The sequence below is a fragment of the Dermacentor albipictus genome, chromosome 3 (assembly GCF_038994185.2).
Source record: "Dermacentor albipictus isolate Rhodes 1998 colony chromosome 3, USDA_Dalb.pri_finalv2, whole genome shotgun sequence".
NCBI lineage: Eukaryota > Metazoa > Arthropoda > Arachnida > Ixodida > Ixodidae > Dermacentor > Dermacentor albipictus.
In genome coordinates this window covers 79,781,253-79,800,830 of record NC_091823.1, presented here as the reverse complement: position 1 = coordinate 79,800,830, position 19,578 = coordinate 79,781,253, and the positions used below count along the sequence as shown (strand labels likewise).

At 43.6% G+C, this 19,578-nt stretch overlaps 1 protein-coding gene and 1 non-coding gene across 2 annotated transcripts in view; both read left to right on the top strand.

Moving 5' to 3' along the window:
* LOC135919173 (cell adhesion molecule Dscam1-like) overlaps window positions 1-18,545 on the top strand; it is a 556,253-nt gene extending 537,708 nt beyond the window's left edge. Inside the window, exons 23-26 of the mRNA XM_065452886.2 lie at window positions 4,798-4,882; window positions 10,665-10,824; window positions 15,302-15,435; window positions 17,413-18,545. Of these exons, the coding sequence (XP_065308958.2) occupies window positions 4,798-4,882; window positions 10,665-10,824; window positions 15,302-15,435; window positions 17,413-17,474 (441 nt within the window). The 3' untranslated portion in view covers window positions 17,475-18,545. The remainder of the gene's footprint in view (window positions 1-4,797; window positions 4,883-10,664; window positions 10,825-15,301; window positions 15,436-17,412) is intronic.
* LOC139058332 (U2 spliceosomal RNA) lies at window positions 3,249-3,434 on the top strand. The gene has a single exon (XR_011513319.1). It is a non-coding gene; the product is annotated as a U2 spliceosomal RNA (small nuclear RNA).
* Window positions 18,546-19,578: the final 1,033 nt, after the last annotated feature.

The following is a 19,578-nucleotide window of genomic DNA, read 5'->3' as shown; positions in this document are numbered from 1 at the left end:
AGGAAAGAGAGCACACAAAAATCAATGAATAAGTAAACCACCTTTATCTAGTAATGTAAATAATCTGCCACGTTAAGACTATACTAGGTATAAGTTGTGTGTTATGATCTAAGTAACAGATGAATAACTCTTTTTTTGTAAAGTATTTTACTTGGGAACTTGTGTATTAGCGTTTCGATATTTTTGTTGTCATTCAAGAAGGTTATAATGGTATTTTCAAAGGTCTGAGGCCCATAGTCAGTTCTAACCTCAGGAGTTTTACGAGAGACATATCGGAGTTCATAAACAGCATCAGGCCGTGCAACTGAACAAAAGCTAAGGTTAGGTTTGCTGTGGATCAAGCAATGAGCCTCTATTGCCTGCCGAAGTGTTATTAACTTATATATGTTAAGAAGGCCCAGTGGTCGCCAGTAATCTCGTGTACTCGAAGTGTAGGGAAGAATAAGCATTGCTCTAATTGCTTTTTTGTAAGATAAATAAGGAGTTTAGGTTTGTAGACGTTGTTCTATCCCATACAAATAAGCAGTAGTGGAGAAGTGATTGGATAAGGGTAAAATATAGTTGTTTTTTTTAGCCAGGTTGGTAGAAGAAGCCTTAATTTATGCATTAGTCCGACTGAGCGTGATATCTTAACGAAGTGAATGCACAAAGCAACTTATAGTTTATTTATGAAAGACTCCTTCTCAAAGGTGCATGACAGACCAGGATAGCTTTCTTTCAGCGCAAAAAGAAAACGAAAAGAAGTCAATCGAGCCACCGCTCTTGTTTCACGTTACGAGGTGGCTCAAGTAAATGATGTGCATTTCAAATTTTCTAGTTGTTTTTTTCCTTCTTCACATTAAACATATCTTCACAGTAGCGCATCTAATATCCAAAGGCTGCAGCCTTCATTGCAAGCGCTCATAGTGTAACACAACATTTCTTTTGTTTCTGCGGCAGACAGAGAAAGACAAAAAAAAAGTCGTTAGCTAAATGTTTGTAGCTTTGTAAGGCTCGGTCACTAGATACCGTGTAATGGGGAACAGGAGAAATGGTATGGAAAAAAATGGCTGTGGCTTAGCTAAGGTTAAGCCCAGGCTGCGAAGCATACTAGCCTTTATTTTAGTTGTTGAACCACTGTTTAGCCTGGTGAACTGCTGTTGCTTGGCTATATTTGGTTCGGCTAGACGAAGAAACAACTCATGCGTTACTCTGCTTCGCCTTCAAGAGTGGAACGCGACAGCGTTCCCGTCGACCCGCCAAGGGGTGTAAGACAATGGCCTACGGCGCAGCGACTACGCGCCGCGCATTGGACGCGGTGAGCGTCGAGCAACACATCGTTCGGCGCGGCAACGAAATGTGCGCCTGAGCAAGCGACGCACGCCTGAGCCTTAGAAACAGCTCGTTTCTAAGGCAACACCGCATTCACTAGAGGCGCTTTTGTACCGCCTTGAAGCATCGTACTTGTGGCTCAGTGGTAGCGTCTCCGTCTCGCACTCCGGAGACCCTGGTTCGATTCCCACCCAGCCCATCTTGCAAGAGTTGAGCCAAAGCCACCTAGAAACAAGCGCAGCTGCTTATAAACCGCCGCGAGGCCGCGAGCGACGGCGCGAGTTGGAGCCCCGTTTCTCCTCTGTCGTGACGTCACGGTGTCACGTGGTATGGCATAGGGTCAGGTCATTGAAGGCGACACCGCCGCGCCCGAGGAGCTGGGTTGAGCTCTCGTAATATGCTTCGCATAAAAATCTGCAGTTTCGCCAGATACGCGAGCCATCGTTTGCGATAGAAAATGCATAGACAACTATAAAAGGTAAGGATAACATAGTTTTATCGGCCGTATAAAAGTGCAAACGTTCACTTGCTATCTAAATTAACAAGGATAGAGCCAGCGCGCACAGGAAAATATGAACACATCACACTCGATGACCGTGGACACTCGCTGCCAAAACGTTGGCGTGAGTAAGCATGAAAGCAGCAGCGAGAGAAGTGACCTTCGGGCTGTGTTTCGCTTCAACGCAAACTGAGTGGCGAGAACGCAGCACGCATAGTTTTGAGGCGCCGTCACGCCCAGACTCAGCCCCTAATGCAAATCGTTTTCAAGATAGGGCACACACGGCTGCGCAATTGCCGGAGTACAATGCCACTCCCCCCTCCTCCCCGGCGGCGCCATGCGCGCGATGTAAGACGGCTCGTTGCCTCCCCGCTTTCCTCCCTTGCACGGGCGAGATTAAGCCGCGATAGTCGTGCGCCTCTCGAGTGCGGTCGCGCAATACGCAGTTGCTGCCTGAGTAGGACGTCGCTCACCGCCTTCGGCCCTCTTTTCCCCCCGGGGCCTTTCGCGCGATGGAAGACGGCGCGTTTTCTCCCCGCTTTCTTCCCTTATGCACGTGAGACTGAGCCACTATCGGTGTATTCTTCTAGTTCATTGTCACGTTTTCAGCTTCCTATAACAAACAGTGGTGTTGAAATTGTATAGTCACCTCTTAACACGAGTAGCAGTGATCAAAAAGTGATGCTAACGAAGGAGCGTCACGACGTCGATGCCTGGGATCCAACCTGAGCCTTCCCTTGTACACTGCTAAAAGGCAATTTAGTGTCTGCAAATTGGATTCTGCTGTATATGTGTTTAGCCATTGTCGGTGCACGGCTCAGCTTAAATATTCAGTGCCATTGAAATCTGTGAAGGTGAATTCTGTGAATACCGGCGAAGCTGTGTATGTGGGCCGCTTAATGACGAAATGTCCGTTCTGCGCCAAACGCCGTATGCACGTAAATGGAAGGCGAAGCGCAGCTGATCGCTCCTCTATGATGTAGAGCCTCGAAAATGATGACGCACCAGGGGGTATACGTGCCCATGTATTGTTGCAAAACACGGCGTACCTCTCACTAACGAATCCCAGCACGTAGAACAGACACGCACGTCACCGCACTCCGAGGGAACAGACTGCTTCACCGTATGCAAGGTGACAAGGCGTTGGTCGGCGTCCCGCAGTGCAGTAATGATTTTAAGGTCATTCGAAAACCACAAGCGGTCACACACAACACAGGTCACACAAAATTGGTTCTCCATAAAATACTTCAGTATCCTGACCGTTGCTCCGGTGAAACATTCCATGCGTGTTGGATCGGGGCCACATGGACGGTTTGCATTTATTTCCGCCTCGCTGTTCCGACGGGCAGAGCGCTTACGGGACCGCCACCACGAGAGAGCGGAAGGAAAGGAGATACGCAAGCGCTTGGAACGCCGACAAGGAGTGGACGGCGCGAGCATAGGCATGGGAGACGCAGGTGAAATTGTAGTACCTGTTCTTACCAGCTGAATATCTGACAGGGGTTGTATTTGGACCTAAGCTAGTAAACTTATTTTCGCAAGTTGGCGGAATGCTTAAAGCCTGTTTCAACTCCGTCGCGGCTCGGCCCGGTATTACACTACCTTCGGTATCGGCCCCCGTGTGGGCAGAAATTCACTCGCTACATGGCTCAGCTAAACTTTTTGAAAACATTGGAATTATGAGAACTGAAATCCGATGGTTTCCTGCGCATATGGGGAAAGTGGACGATACTCGGGTAAACCTCAATGAGGTCGCTCATGACTTGGCACGACGACTTGCTAACCGTGACAGTCACAACCGAGCCGTTCACCATCAAGCCAGGGTATACAGAGATCATTTAATAACTTACATGACATTACCAAGCATTACTATTTAGGTGCAGGCAATTCCCATTGCCACATTCAAAACTGTCAGGCTGTCTCACTGCGCTTATTGAAAACAGGTACATATCCCACGCCGTACCACATTAATAAAATATATCCAGAGAGGTAGATTAAGATGGACTGCAACGATTGTAATGGCATCATTGGAATCAGACATATGCTGGCGGGGTGTCCGACGGCTCTCCCCAACCTCGTTGAAGAATGGACACAGTGGGAGAAAAGGATTCAAAGCTCATTGTTTCAAGACCAACTAAGGGCCACTGAAGATTATGTCACTGATGATGTCGCTGATGCCGCGGCCCGCCTTGGCTTAAGAAGTCGAGCCTCCGGACCTCATTACAATAAAAGTTTTCACGCACACACACGGCTCAATAGACGCACGCAGTTCTTTCGAGAACCTAGCCATATACAGCTTCCCTGTAAAAGGAACGAAACCTTCAAAACTAGAAATGTTCAACATGGTGTCCTGTACACATTGTACAAAGAAACGTTCTCTACAATGTGAGCTATACTCACGGAATGAAACGCATGAATTTTCACGTAGACGAGCTAATGCCCACATTTGCGTGTCCACCGTCTCCAGCTCCTGTGAAATCGGCGTCATATTAGCACCTGCACATAGATCAGAATCTTCATCACGATTAGTGACCAGATTCATAGCAAGCTTTAATGTCACTCAAGAGTAATCGCGTATATGGGCGGTTCAAATTTAAAGTTTGCCTATCGCGTTTCATTTTGGAAGTGTACTACAGTTCCCAATAATGTGTAAAATGTTTCAGGAACATGAACAAAACAGAAGGCTTCACAAAGATGGTGACGCAAAGAGATGAACTGTGGGTGACGAATGCTTCTGCTACGATCCAACATTTCTACACGAAGGGTTGTCTTCGCCAGACGTCTTGTCCAAGCTATTTTTTTTTCTTTTGTAAAGACACTGTCGACTGTCGACTGTCACTTGTCAAACGTGTTACTCATGCGCTATACTGCATGGTGGGGCGTACACAGTTTTGAATGGACAGACGTTCTTATGAAATATCCCATCACCGTACTTCTGATATTGCCTTTCTGACATCACTGATGGATGTCCTCCCTTGTATGCGCAGCCTCCCGGAGACGAAGAGACCTACTCTAAAGTGAAGCGTGTCATACCTACGCCTGTTCCTGCTACCAACCTCTATCAGGTGCCCCGTAAGTGCGTATTCGTTTTGTGACTTCTTTCATTTCGATATATGCGGTTCGTTTCAGTGCGTCTCGTGTTATTCCCAATGAGCAGTTGCTTATGAATGCTGATATTGATTTGCCTTTTCAGCGCCTATTGAGAGTGCATGACACCCACAAAACAAGAGTATAATTACTAAAATTATAATAGGAACCACAGAACAGCATGTAAATATAATAGCCTAAGGTACTTTTATTCTGCTGCTTTGATCAGAAAAATGGTGTAAGCTACTTGCATGCGAGTGTGCTGCTTGATATCTAATTCTGAGCTAAGGCTAACCGCTTCATTCTTAAGTTGGCAGCGAAGATGTAGAATAAAAATGCTAAATGCTTCTCGAGGAAAATCTAAATAGCGTGTGAAAGAACGCAGCACGTCTGGTGAGGGTGTCAGGACGAGAAGTGCATATTGAACTGGAACGAATAAAATTGAATACAGACGACCCAACAATCTCGCCAAATGTCATGCAAGATGTACAATGTTTGAGTGTGATGATGGAAACTAGCTCAATACACGCTTGTAAAACGTGGCTATCGTGTTTGCAGTGTTGTGGTCTGTGTCTACCCGTTGTTCTGCCCTTTTTTGCTGCTCTTTTTATGGCTGCCTCTGCAGCTACAGCCTCAAACCGACGCTTCTCGTGACCGTCGTAGAGCAAAAGCAACTCCGACTATCAGGTGTGTTCGAAGCATGCGATGCACCTCAAGTTGAAAAAAGCACTCAGTTTGTCACTTAAAGCGCTGGTAGTGAAGCACCAATGCCTGGTTGAGTTTCTCGTTGTAGTTAATTCATGTCAGCACGCTAGTTAGGTATTTTTCACTGGGGGAGAAACGTTTACAGTTGAACTCAGTTATAGCGAATAGGCTTGTGCGCCAAAGATAGATCGAACGAGAAGAAAGGGGGTTAACCGAGGGGCCCAATTTTTATTGATCAGATCATGAGAAACCAACAAACAAAGACACCAAAGAACACATAGCGGGAATTACTTGTACTTACTAATTGAATTAAAGCAATTATAAGTTAACGTCGATGAAAGTGGATGAAAAAACAACTTGCCAGAGGTGGGGAACGATCCCACGTCTTCACATTACACGTGCGATGCTCAGAGCATCGCACGCAGACGGACGGATGGACGGACGGACGAGCTCAACCACTCGTAATTGTTCCTAGCTCACAAAGCAGTTGCCACCGGCCACCCCCGCCCACTTCTTCCTTTATATTAAGCACGTTCACAACACGTCGTTTGCTTAGATTGGTTACATGAATAGAATGGAGAAGGTGATTACCTTCTCCATGCGTCATCTGAAGTAAATGTTGGCGTAGGTATGCGTTTTACGCGTGTCATTTGAGGAAGATTTGCGGCTGCATTGCACTTTTGGCCAGTCACTAACTTAAGGTAAACTGCAGAGATAAATTATTGTATTGCTTTATAACGCCGTGCACGTGATTGCATAGGAATCTGAGCACACGCTTGGCTGGGCTGCAGTAGTTCACTTAGGAAAGGCACTGCATGAAATCGCCGTTTATATTACTGCTTTAGTCATGCCCAGTGAAACTAATGGGACGATCACATTTCAGAAAAAGGAAAAGAAGGCAAAAACAAAAACAGGAGAAGAAATGTTATCATGTTCACCAAACTCGTGATTTCGATACGGACATGACGGGAAACTTTTAACGCCGTGGCTCAGAGAAGTTTTAGAGGCACCCAGAATGGAATTTCTTTCCACGTGTTTCCCACGGGGTTTCAAATCTCTCTCGAAGCCATTATTCAATGACAAACGATCCAGTAAGTTTGCTCACTTATTGTTTCGCACTTGCGAAGTCAGCCAGGCGCTTGCTATCGCGAAATCTGCTGGGTAGAAAAAGCTTAAGCATAGAGAAAAATGAACAGTTTCTTGGAATTTATCGTCGTCGTTGTTTATTGTCGCTTCAGAGAATGCTTTATCTCGAAGGCTGTTACCTCGGTACATGGGACTGGAGAAATTGTTTTTGCTCGGTAACCACAGCGCGAAATTTCGGGAGATTTATTGCATAGAAAGAAAAAGTTCAAATCTAATGATATTGGAAGCATGCTTTTATTTAGGCCGTTGTTTTTTACATGAGAATTGTTGAACCTCACAAAATTCTAGGAAACAAATCTAATAAACTTACAACTTTGTAATTCGGCAGAGAAAAACAATATCACATTTGTGTACATTGCATAGAACAATACATCTGAAGTGAAGAAAATTGTTCAATCTGCGCCACCCTGAAATGTGCCAATGATATGGGAGTAGCATTTTTGCAAGACCCTCATAAATATTGTAAAGTAATGACGTGCAAGCTGTAAATGCATTTACAGAATTCGTCCGCTTCGAATTCTCTAAAGAATGCAGTTTACCCGACTACAGTATCTGTTTTAGGTGCAGAGTTACAGATTTTTAAACACCGTGCTTCAATTTTTTTAGACACGCTAATTTCAGGCCACCTCAGTAAAAAAAAAAAGAAAGAAATCCAGGGCCTACATTAGAAATCTGCTTCCCAGAGTAACTAAAATTTAAATTTCTACAAATATTGTTCAAATCGGTCAGGGGGTTGCCCCAAAAGAGCATTTCTGCGTTTTACATGCATCGCTCATGTGATGTCTCCATTCTCAAGCTTGCGCTATGTCATCTTGCGCTGCAGTTAACTATTGTGAACATTTGCCAGCCCGCCCTATTTTACATTTCGTTTAGTTAAAAGTTTGGTTAATACAAGCCAAAAGTGCGAAATCATGAGAACTGTTGTTTTTCTCAGCTCGACATATCGCTTCGTACGCAAATTATTACTGGTAACCCACCTGTGGATACTGCGCTGGAAATATTCACGGCATTGCATTGTATCACCAGCACTTGCAGTCACCAGCACTTCATTGCACATAGTGAACGCCATAGTAGTGAACACTTATCTTGTGATGCTTGTTGTGTTCTTTGTGTTACTTGAAAAATCAGGCACTTTTTTCACTTCTGTTTTGCATTATTCGAGCATATTGAGCAGTTCGACCGCAGGAAGAAATGCCGATTGGCGTCTCAGTCTTGCGGCTCTACATTTACTGTTTCCTCGCTGTGTTCGAAGAGCTGCACCAATCATTTAAACTCTTTTATCTGTGCACCTGATGGCAGAATTATGCTGTCGGAGCATTAACCTCCTGCAAGGGGCACATTTCTCACAATTTTTTACGGACATCTTTACTTCACGTTTCTAAGATTTAGAATGTGTGTTAGGGGGAGGGAGGGGCTTCTTTCTTCGAAATGTAGACATGAACTTGCCGCTGTATAATAAAGTTTTGCATGTTTTTGTCCAGCCTGTGTGCGTAGTTTACAAACAGATATGTCGACTAATTTTGCGATCACCATTCGAATGCGTAACGCAACTGCAAGCCACTTGCTAAATATGAGGCAAAATATTTGCATAACCCAAAGCAAATGAGAGTGAAGATATTTTATAAGTTTCCTGCAGCTGGTTCTGCAGGAAACCTCTAAAGTTGAAGAATTCCTAAAAGATTCTAGAAGGCTTGGATTCTAGAACAAATCGAATTCTAGAAGGCTTGGTGTGACTTAGCTTTGAGATAGCTGGTAAAGATAGACATTTCTGCAATTTATGTACGCATACAATGCGGTATGTACGGATTATTCTTCAAAAGCACGATCAATATATTTGCAAAACAGCTTAATGCAGTTGTTATGCAAAAGGGAAAAGTAACTGTTGGTCCTGATGCAGGCAGCAGCCTGTCACTGGATAAGGGAAAGAGGGGCTCATATGTTTGGTTTTAATGTCACGAGTGGGCGAAAAATGTTTTCTCTTCTTCTTATGCTGTACCGTGACCGCACATAGTAGCAATAATGGTTATTTGATGAAAACAAAGGACTAATAGGGTTAGCCAGAGGAAGCAGTTTTGCACGGCAGAATTTTTACAGGAGTTTTTACAACGTATTTTTTGCTGCTTATGAGAATCATTACAAGTTAACCTTGCACCCATGCTTTGGCCATAAAGACGCTCTCTGAAAGTTCTTGATGCTTTTCCCATTCATTAACTCTCTTTCTTTCGCTTTGCGCAATGCGGACATGTTTTTAGGTTGCTTTAGCCCATTGGACTGTGAACTATGGCCTGCGTACCAGATTCTGTACAGAAAGGGATTCGTGCAACGACACGGTAATCGGCCTCAAGACTTGAATCTACACAGCACCTCTCCACGCTTCTGCACATATTCATATGCTTGCTATTGTACAAAGAGACAATAATAATAATAATAATAATAATAATAATAATAATAATAATAATAATAATAATAATAATAATAATAATAATAATAATAATAATAATAATAATAATAATAATAACCTAAAAAAAGAGCTGGCACTTTTTTGCTTATTTAGTAATGAACAAAACTCTTATTTTTCAACAGACAGGTAAATGACAGCTGACGACATAGCACCGTAGCTGAATTGTTGCTTATCCCACGAAATAATTTCGCAGCTGTATGTTACATCGATCTTTTCAGTGACTGATTGATTATTTCGCAAGTTGTAAATCAATCCCAACGGGCTGATTGACGTATTATTGCCCAGAACTACAAATCCTGATTCACTCAACTGTTGATTGCAGCTGTGAGAACGACAAGTAAAAGATGCATCCTCCATCTTCCAATATGTCAAGTTAGATAGCAGGGTTATTGAACGATTTGACAATATACAGGACCTAATGCATGCAATTTTTTTTTCTTTTTGGATATTCTCCTTAATAAGTAAAACCGCAGTAATTCTCTGACATGGGCTATCTGATTGCTCTTTAAACGCTTAATAAATATTGACCAACAGGTACAAAGAGCGCCGCATGCAGGACATAATTAAGCTCTAGGGTGCTGTTCGTAACCACTTGAAAATCATTCACCCAAATGTACATCGCAGCTTCGAGGGATTCTGCTTCCTAAGACTCGCTGCTATGTGAGTGGCAATAACGCTGTGTAGTTTCGCACGTTTTGTGATGTGCAACTACCATGTCCATCCTATATGAGCGGAATTCATGTGAAATGGCTGCAGCCTCAGTAGCGTCACCCCAAGTGTAACAGTTTCTTCTCTTTCGTGCTTTTGCATGTTTTGTGTTTAGCTCATTACCAGTTTTGTCAATGAAATGCTCTTGCCTGCAATACCATAGGAAAAAGAGGGCGGACAGCGAAATCAACATGCGAAACCTACTGAGAAGCCCGGTACCATGGTACATTCCGCCTTTTGAGGCCTCGTGTATCTAATGGCGACGCATGTTTATTTGCGCACTGCGCGAACATCAACTGTGCTTCGTGCGTACAAGAGGAACTCAAAAAACAGTGCTTGCGATATATTGTCACGTGAATTTACCCGCATTCGCAGTAAGAGAGAAAATAATATCTGCAACGTAACTACGCACGGCCTAGAAACTACAACCTTAGAATAAAATGTTACTGCGAGATGAAAGGTAACAGATAAAACATGGCATCAAGCCCCGCATTGATATTTGATATGCATCAGCCTAAAGGAGCTGATAAAATAAAAGAGCTATTGTATTAGTATAATTTGTGGATTCTATGCACCGCTTAGGATTTCACGAAAAACAGGCCGAATTGCTGGACAACAATAGCTATTCGGTGCACATTCATCGTTGAAGATTGTACCTATGTACAGAATCTAACGGCGAGCTCGCATATTTCTCTCTCCCATCTGCCTCCTATCCTTGCCTTCTGCACTTGTGGCTGGGCGGCGCAGAGGTTTGTGACACGGGGCGGAAAACGCTGGAGCGTCGCCGCAACGGTCGGCTGCAGCAGGTGCGGGAGCTTGGCTCGCACCAGCAGTGGGTGCCTTCGTCGCAGTTGATCAGCAGCACGGCGCAGCCCTCCGACTACCGGAGAACCCGGACATCCAGTCGGTCAGTGCGAGCTCCGTTTGTTTCCCAGTCTGTATTACTTGACTATAATGTGGGAAGACGGATTACTTGAGCCGCGCACGGGTAAAGCGGCAAAAAGTGCATGGGTCATTTAGGTGTGTCCATTGTTCGGTCATAATTTTTTCCTGCTTTCAGCAATGATTCCGAGAGAAGAGGGAAATGCTCCGTCACATGTTACGATGCGAAAAAAAAAAGCGAGGCACCAAAGTAATCGAAAGAACTAGTGGGTGTAATCATATTTCATATGGCTGATATTGAGAAAAACTATTTTCGCAGGTGCGCCCTTTCTGCAGTTTCGTGGGAACACTGTAAAAATATTTATGCCCTTAAGGGTGTTTTCATGTCGCACTGTAACACCCTTACCTTAGGGCCTTACAAAAATTTATAGAGTACGACAGCTGAGCTCTGACGAGACGTGCGATGACAAAATACGCAGTTGAAAACTATGCAAACATTCTGACAGCCTTGGGTGCATAGAAATATCCGACAGGAAAGTTTCCTATCTCTCCCTGTGAAATTCTCTTGTCGCATATTTCTGTGCGCCCAAGGCTGTCGGAATGATTGCATAGTTTTCAACTACGTCTTTTGTCATCGCACGTCTCGTCAGAGCTCCGCTGTTGTCCTCTATAAATTTTTTTAAAGGCCCTAACGGTAAGGGTGTTATAATGTGACAAGAAAACACCCTTAAGGGTGTAAATATTTTTAGAGGGAAGGCAAGATAGTCATTGTTGTTACACGATATGAACTTTTATTCAGTTCTATTCACGTATTAGTTATACCAGTGCTCTTTGTTCACTTGAAGCCTAAAAATAGTTGACATTGACTGTCCTTCCCTTCTTTGAAACGAAGAACTGCGTCTTATTCATATATTTCCAACAGAGAATGAGCATTATTCACACATGAGAATCAGCATTATTCTCTTATCTGTAAGTAGCTATCATGTGCTTTTGAACAAACCACAGCTGTTTTCAAGAAGTTGGCAAATTTGACGGAAATTTTATGGGTGGGCACTGTTTCATGTAGGCGTTCTCGCAGGACTGTAGGCCTTCAGGCGATTGCTATATATATTAGGAAATAACGGCGCAAATAAATGTGTTCGATTAAGGCATAATTCCCGGTAGTACCTTCGTATCGTACATAGCAGATCGTCTCAGTGACGACGCAAACAGGAAACTCACTAACTTTAGAAACTTGGTGTACTGACTGCAGAGCACTCTTAATAATTTCTCAAAATCCGTGGAAGCTGCTTGCGCGAATGTTCACTATTGTCTCCACACTTCGTCATTTAAATTATAATTTGCACTTATTCAGCATTTAAGACATACAAAGAGAGCAAAAGGTAAACTAATCAAACCATACGTTTAATCGAGCAAGTCCCGTAGTTATTTTTGCCCATGGCTCCAACAAATTAGGTCATCTAAGTAGCCATTTACATTGGAAACTATATGTGGCATCTGCTTAAAACTGTTCCGACATCTCCGGTACCTTTTCTTGTTTTATCTTCTAGAGACATGGCAGGATGGGGAATAGCTAGTAAAGCCGCTGATGTTGCAGGCAAAAAGGCCTGTAATATCGGAAGGACTTCGAGCTGTTGCTGTTATTTTACTTGTAAGCAATAGCGCATGCCTACCAAGAAGGTATAGCCAAGAATGGCGTGGCAATGAAGGTGTCTTGATGTACGATAATCTTAAAGAAAGTAAAATATTTAGATGAGCATAGAATTCAGACATTTGACTGAGATTGCGCTTCCCTAACCAGGAAAATATTGTAAGAAAAAATCACACCAATCACAAACGAACAAAAATTTTATTTAGGGTTAGCTTCAAGACAGTCAGAAACACCTCAACTGCAAAAAAAAAAGTATCACCGCTCGAGCACTCCGCACAAATGGTTAACCAGCGAAGCTGAAACGTGCGGCCCCGGTGCTTGTGACTGGGTTAATCCCGATGGTACAATAAAGTATTTCTCAATTATTGGTTATGTCTTAGTGTTTCTTAATGAGGTTACACACATGTTCAGCCGCGATGGACAGAACGACGTCAGTGATGGTATACCCGCAGTCCGCCTTTGTCACTTGCGTTCGATGTCTGAGTTTGCTCCGCGGCAATCACCCAATCACCCGAGCAATCACCCGCCATTGACGCTTGCGATTTTTCAAAATTGGGTTGTTTCAAACTTACATCTGTCCGTCACGTAAGACAGTGAATGGCTCATACGCCCTTAAGCAATACTCATACCCCCGTAAACGCGGCCTCTCCATTACGATGACAGAAGTGAAATTCTAGGCTGGAATGATGAGAGGCAAATGAGCCAGCTGTGGAAGAAGACGACGACGCTCCCATTGCTGATCATGATAGTTTTCTGTACACAGGCGTGGACAGGCGGATTTTCGTTTTGCCAAGCCATATAAAACTTCTCTTTAAAAATTCATATGGCCGACTACAATAGTGCCTACCACAGAAAAAATTGAGGAGCCATTCCACTCTGCGAAGGTACATGACCAGCGAAGCTGTAGCACATCACACAGGGCTAAACAAGGGTAAATGTATTTATTTCCATCTTTTGGTAATGACAGTAACGATAGCGTTGTGATTACTGTGGTATCAGTGATTGGTTTGGTTACAACTATGGACGGAACCTTATTCAAATTTAAATATATACACGGATGTTGTTGAGTAATTGAGTGATTTGGATTGGTGTGGCAATTCAAAGCAAACTTTTCTTCCAGAAATTGAGTGAACAATTTCTTGGCTGGTTTTGCAATGTCCACATTGAAGTCTCGAACGATGATCAGAGGGGTAATGTCATCACGGCTAGCCCACTCAAAGTGCGCAGTCATGAACTTCTCTATACCACACTTGGGCGGTTCTGGAGATATGTGCACAATGGATATCACAGACCTGTCTTTCGTTCGTACGGCTCAGACATCCATCCCCGTAGTCGCTGGCATTGTCATCTTGACTCTATTCATACATATTGTAGCCATGATCCTTACGGTGATATGAGACGTATTTTTTTCTTGCTAACGGGGGTAGTGCCATTGCTTCCGGGGTTATGAGCGATTGACGAAGACGGTTTAGGCATAGTTCCCTATGCCGTATACGTGATTAGAAAGAATGTGTGCTATTTATTTATTTATTTATTTATTTTTTAGTTAGTTAGTTGGTTAGTTAGTTAGCTATGTATTTATTTATTTATTAACTTTCTGAAATGGCTCTTTAGCCAAAGCAGGGATTTCTTACAGCCTGTTGGGGGAGTTGTTGCAATAAACTCTCGAGTCCCAAGAGTAGCGCTAGCCCCACAGCGACCAGGCGACTAACAAGAGGAGACAAGGAAGGAGACTAAGCGACATAGCGCAAGAGCAAGCAAACAAGAAACAACAGCAACAAAATGTTGAATTACGCCGTTAGGTAAAGATTGGTTTGTTTCACAACCTGATAATAGCTTAAAGTAAAGACGAAAGCTTTCGGCTAGCGAGGTCACTTTCTTTATGCGCATATTCTCCCGGGTAAGGAGGCTTACTCCCGGGAATATTCTCGACCCGGGATGGAGAGAAAACCGTCGACCGAAGCATGCGCAATCGGCGTGTCTAGGCTGGAATCGCTTTCGCAGACAGACTGGCACCGTAATTCGTTGAACGTCGCTCGCTCTCCCGCAGGCCGAGGGAAAGGGAGATGGTTTTGCACAGGCGCACAAAGGCACACACAGCCTGTAGACACCGCTGGCGCTGGCAAACTAGTTCATTTCTCAGACTCCCTATAACCGCTAAGCTTTTGTCTTTTTAATGTCCCCAATGTATGGCTGTACGAGTGATATCTTGAAGTTGTAGACGTCGTTTCTTGAACGTCCGACGTACGTGAAATAAACTTTGTTATGACGCGTTTGTGAGCAAATTTTTTTCTTAATCATTGCGACTGTTTGCGGCGCTCGTGCTGGTCGCCTTCTTGTTTTTTTCATTTGTTCGTTTGGGCCGTTAAAACATGAATAGGGGATCGAATGACGCTGATCCATGCGCACAATGCGCGTTAAGATGTGATTCGCCAGGAAAAGAGAGGTAATGAAACACCTATAAACAGGGAAATTAATTACCCAGGCTGTCCAACATTCAGTCGTCAGCAACATGCTTATATCTATATATATTTCAGGTATAGAATTTAATATTGACAGAGCTCGCGGAACAGACATGCGCTTGAGCATGTTATTTTTCTAGGTATTGTAAAACGACAGTTACGTTCACTTAAGAGGTCTGTTCACGTTGTGGGCCATTTGGTACAGTTCTTATCTTTTATTTTAGAGTGACTAAATACTGCTGCCAATTAGAAAGAATGTTATATTCAAAGCGTTAGTAACGCCGCTTCCTAATTTCTTCTTAATTATTGCGAGCAGAAGCTAACCTAATTGTGGCTAAGATTACTGGTTACAAAGTTATTCATTTCTGTGTCCTATTTTTTTTTTTCAGACCGCCTTATAACGGCACTGGCAGCGACACGGAACACTCGCCTCAACGTTGTATAAATGCGGAAGACGACGACCTTCATGAAGTGTCTGAAGCCGAGTGTGATCGTGAACTCAACAAATTATCTTTTGTTAAAGGTAAGCGTATGTGCCTGTTATAGCAGCTATACTGGGTAGCTTGTGGCAATAAGAATGTTTTTTGAAGGGCTAACACACCTTACAGTGAACACCCTATTGCCAGAAATTAAAGGCCAGAGTCAGCTCATTGCTGACGATGGTCGACTGGTGAGCCCTAGGAGCAAAGGATGCTTCACCGGCAGACGTGCAGCTGTACCGGGTGCTGTTCACGCATCATCGTTCACTCAAGACGACTAAATCAGCGTCACCTGACTCTTACGGACAGGCAGCCATGTTCCAAATCTTCGGCATTTCGAATGCCCAGAAATGACAGCTCACTTCAAGACAACAACGTCACCCTCCTACTATCGCGCAGGCCAGTCTCCCGAGCCTGACCGATTGACCGTCACGACGAGGTCACTAATTGATGGTAGGGTCATTGTCAAGGACTCCGATGGAAAGGACGTCAACAGCATGTTCACAGTTTGTCACGGGGTTGCCTCGTATTGTGCAACGTTGGAGACAGCCAGCCGGCAGAACGGTGAGACGTAGGAGACTAGAGAGCCGGCAAAACAGTGGGCAGTTGGGGACATGAGGTGGTGAACGGTTCGGCGTTTGTGATTGGCCAGCGAATTCCCTCGACAAGTGAAACAGGGAAATAAATGGCATAAAAAGTGCGTCTGGACTGCTGTGTGACAGAGGTTCCGATATGCAAAGATTCTAGCATGCAGTGTGTTCCGAGAGTTGGAGTCGTGTTTGTAAAACTTAACTACGTACATTTAAATAAAAATTGTTTTGTCATCTGTTAAAAGCTGCTCGGGGACCTTTCTTTCTCCCGGCACCTGCCACGGCACCATACATGGAACCTTCGTGGCCACATGGACCCCGCCTTCACAAGGGTTTCTGGAGTTAGCTTTGAGTCATAAACAAGAAATTGCAACTAAAAATAGCTTTAACTGGAGGGATCCGGCATAGTTCTCTGATGTAGCCATCATTTATCACCAGTTAGTTAAAAAATTCGTAATAGTCACAAGAAAGATGCCGGAAGTTGATGTGTTGCTTTCTCCCTCATATCTATTGTCTTTCCAGATTATGGTAAGCCGCTTTAGCTACCTAGGTGCCACATAAATGGTGCAGCATGATCGGGCATTTTCTTCTGAATACCTAAATAATGTTGCCTCTAAAGATAGTCGGACGCACCGTAAACTCGCAGTATTATATATATATATATATATATATATATATATATATATATATATATATATATATATATATATATATATATATATATATATATATATATATATATATATACATAATACTGCGAGTTTATATATATATATATTTCACATTCAATCTCATTGATCGCATTTCTGTGGAGTACATCAACTTTGGCATTATTTATGCTTCTCATCCCAATAAAAACTGAAGTATAGGCGAGTTTAAAGGCAATTTCAACTTATGCATTAACAATATAATCAGACCGCATTTTCTGATCGTCGTTTGATCACTGCTTCATGTTAATCATTAGTAAGTTAATCAGTTAATCAGTAAGTCATGATCCGAGAGAGCGCATTACAACTTCTAAGATGTCGAGGGCATCCCAAAACACCATTTTGTCACCATTCAAACACACTAGAGCAATGGGAGGCCCAACTCGCCAGCTCGGACGCGAAGGTGCAGAAGGCTCTTCTGGGTCACGTTCGGCTGGCGGCACAAGCCAGTGGAGCCCTGGACTTGGGGCCACACCCATCAAGCTCCTAACCCCCTATCCCCCTTTCCCCAATAAATAGTTGTTCTTTCTATATCTCTCTCACAATTCTGGAAAGGTACGTTGTAAAGCGTGCCCTGCCTCAATAGGACAATACTTGTGGCTGAGCCACAATCTACAAAATCCATGGGTGTATCGTAGGGGGCATGATATTATACTTTATCTCAAACCAGATTGTGTTTAGTGTCCAAAATGTAGCCGTCATGTGCATCTTGCCTTCTGCGCAGGTGACGGAGGTCTGCGCGTCCTGATGCCTCCGGTGGGCAGCAGAGAAACACCATATCTGTGATCATCCGTCCGAGAATCCTTTTGGAAGGGTCCCTCGAACGATAAAGCAAATCCCGTGACTCCGTTGTCCTTCGCGCACTGAACATTTAATGCTGAAAGGTGCGAACTCCGCAAAAAGACATTCCGTTGTTTTATCGCACACACATGGTGTCCGTGCGTGGGAAGCAGTGGGAGAGGCGCCTCCAGTGGACTATCCTCACCAACCCCAGTGCGGCAATGTGTGTGTCTATCTCTGTGTACGTGTGTTTGTGCGCGTGCATGTGCGTGTGTGAGGGAACAAGGTAACAGCGAACAGATTCTCATGCTAGTGGAGGACGTCAAGGGCACCAGCGTTCGACTTACAGCTAACTTTATTTGGGCAATCTCCCCCACGGGAAAAGGAAACAGCCCATGCGCCGTATCGTTTGGCACAGAAGCAAACAAGTAAACTCTGTGTGTGCAGTCCGTTGTCAAAATAGTTGAACTTCTCTGTAAAAGCTCAAATCGATGTCAACACTCTTGATCGTGTACTATTAGCTACTGTTTCACAGTTTGCCCCTGTCGCAAATGCCGTTGTGCATTGGCTGCATTTACCCGTGGACGATCCTTTGTATACGTTCCTGTTGTTCCAATGTCAGATAAGCCAGCCATCATAAGAGAGAGGTGGAAAACATGGCGCTAGCAGTGCGCAGTTGAACAAAAAAAGAAAACAAGAAGACATATTTGAAACAGAACAAAAAACTGAAGCGTTGGACGCACGCCACACATAATTTGTTGTAAGCCCAGTGCTGGATCGGACTACCGCTATGTCTCATGTGAGATTCTCTTCGCTGCGTGTTTGTTTATTCGCAAGTGTTAATACCAACTCGCCCAGTAAGGAACTCTGTTGCGCTTGTGTGCACACATGCAAGCGCATGCATGCTTTCACACCTACTCAAACGAACACTGAACCTGGTTGATGTTTTCAATGTTTTCGTCCCGAATCAATGCAGTGGGCGCTTGTAAATAATAATAAACAATGTTATATCGAACTGGTTGATATAAGAAGATGCGTGAATAAATAAAGTGAATTACGCTTGTTGTTTTTTTACAAGTCTTTTTCTGTTCGTCTCGTAGGGTACGTTACATTACTATATTTTTATGATTCTTGCATGTTGAAATTATTGGTCATGGCTAAAGCTTTCCCGCCAAGAAAAGAAAAAGGGGAAGTGGATGCGAACTATAGTGAGCAAAGGAACATGCAGCGTGATGCTTTCAGACATCCGTTTTATCTTCAGAAAAGGATGCAAGTCGAAAACAATGAAAGAACATTTCACAAGAAGAAAACATTTCTCGACAAGGACCAAACAATGCGCATCACGATTTGGCGTTTCCAAGTGACAAGAATTCCCCGTCTATTCTGGCATGGTTGCGACTGCAAAGGTGCGTACGTATGTAATGACAAAACGGCGTCCGTTATATTGAATTTCGCATTGGCTCCCGAGTGTCAAGAATGCTGGATTTCACTTGACAGCACAATATCAATGTTCCATAACATACTTCGCCGCGCGCTCCCATGTGTCCATGAAAAAAAAAAAAAACGTTTTCTGAACTAAAAAAGAAACTCTCCTGCCTGCACTCTTGCCGCTAGATGTGTCATGGTCGAGTTAGAAGACCTGTCGAACTGTGGACACACCAGAATCTGGTAAACATGTTCCCCGGCTTTAAATTTGATTTCATCAGCCATACTTCTCTTTCCGTGCACTTTCTTTCTTTCTTTCTTTCCTTTCTTCGTTTTTTTTGGTCATCACACGTAACACCTTGCGCTTGCTCTTCGAATGTTTTATTCTTCCCGCAAGCATTACTGGAATGTCAAGTTCTATCCCAAATTGGTCGATATGATTTAGAAATGAAGAAGAAAGAAAGGCAGAGTGAACAATAGGCACTGCAGTAATATTTGAATTTTATCTTTAGAGAAATCGAAAAGGAACCCGAGCCCGAACATGAACCGTCTTTCTTGCCCTTTTGTAAGCGTTTTCCTCATCTGGGAAAACATGATATTGGAAGTACACTCTAAAAACAGTACACAGAAAGGGACAGCAAGAACACCAGGAAATATGGCGCACCTGCCTCCTACGCCTTATGCT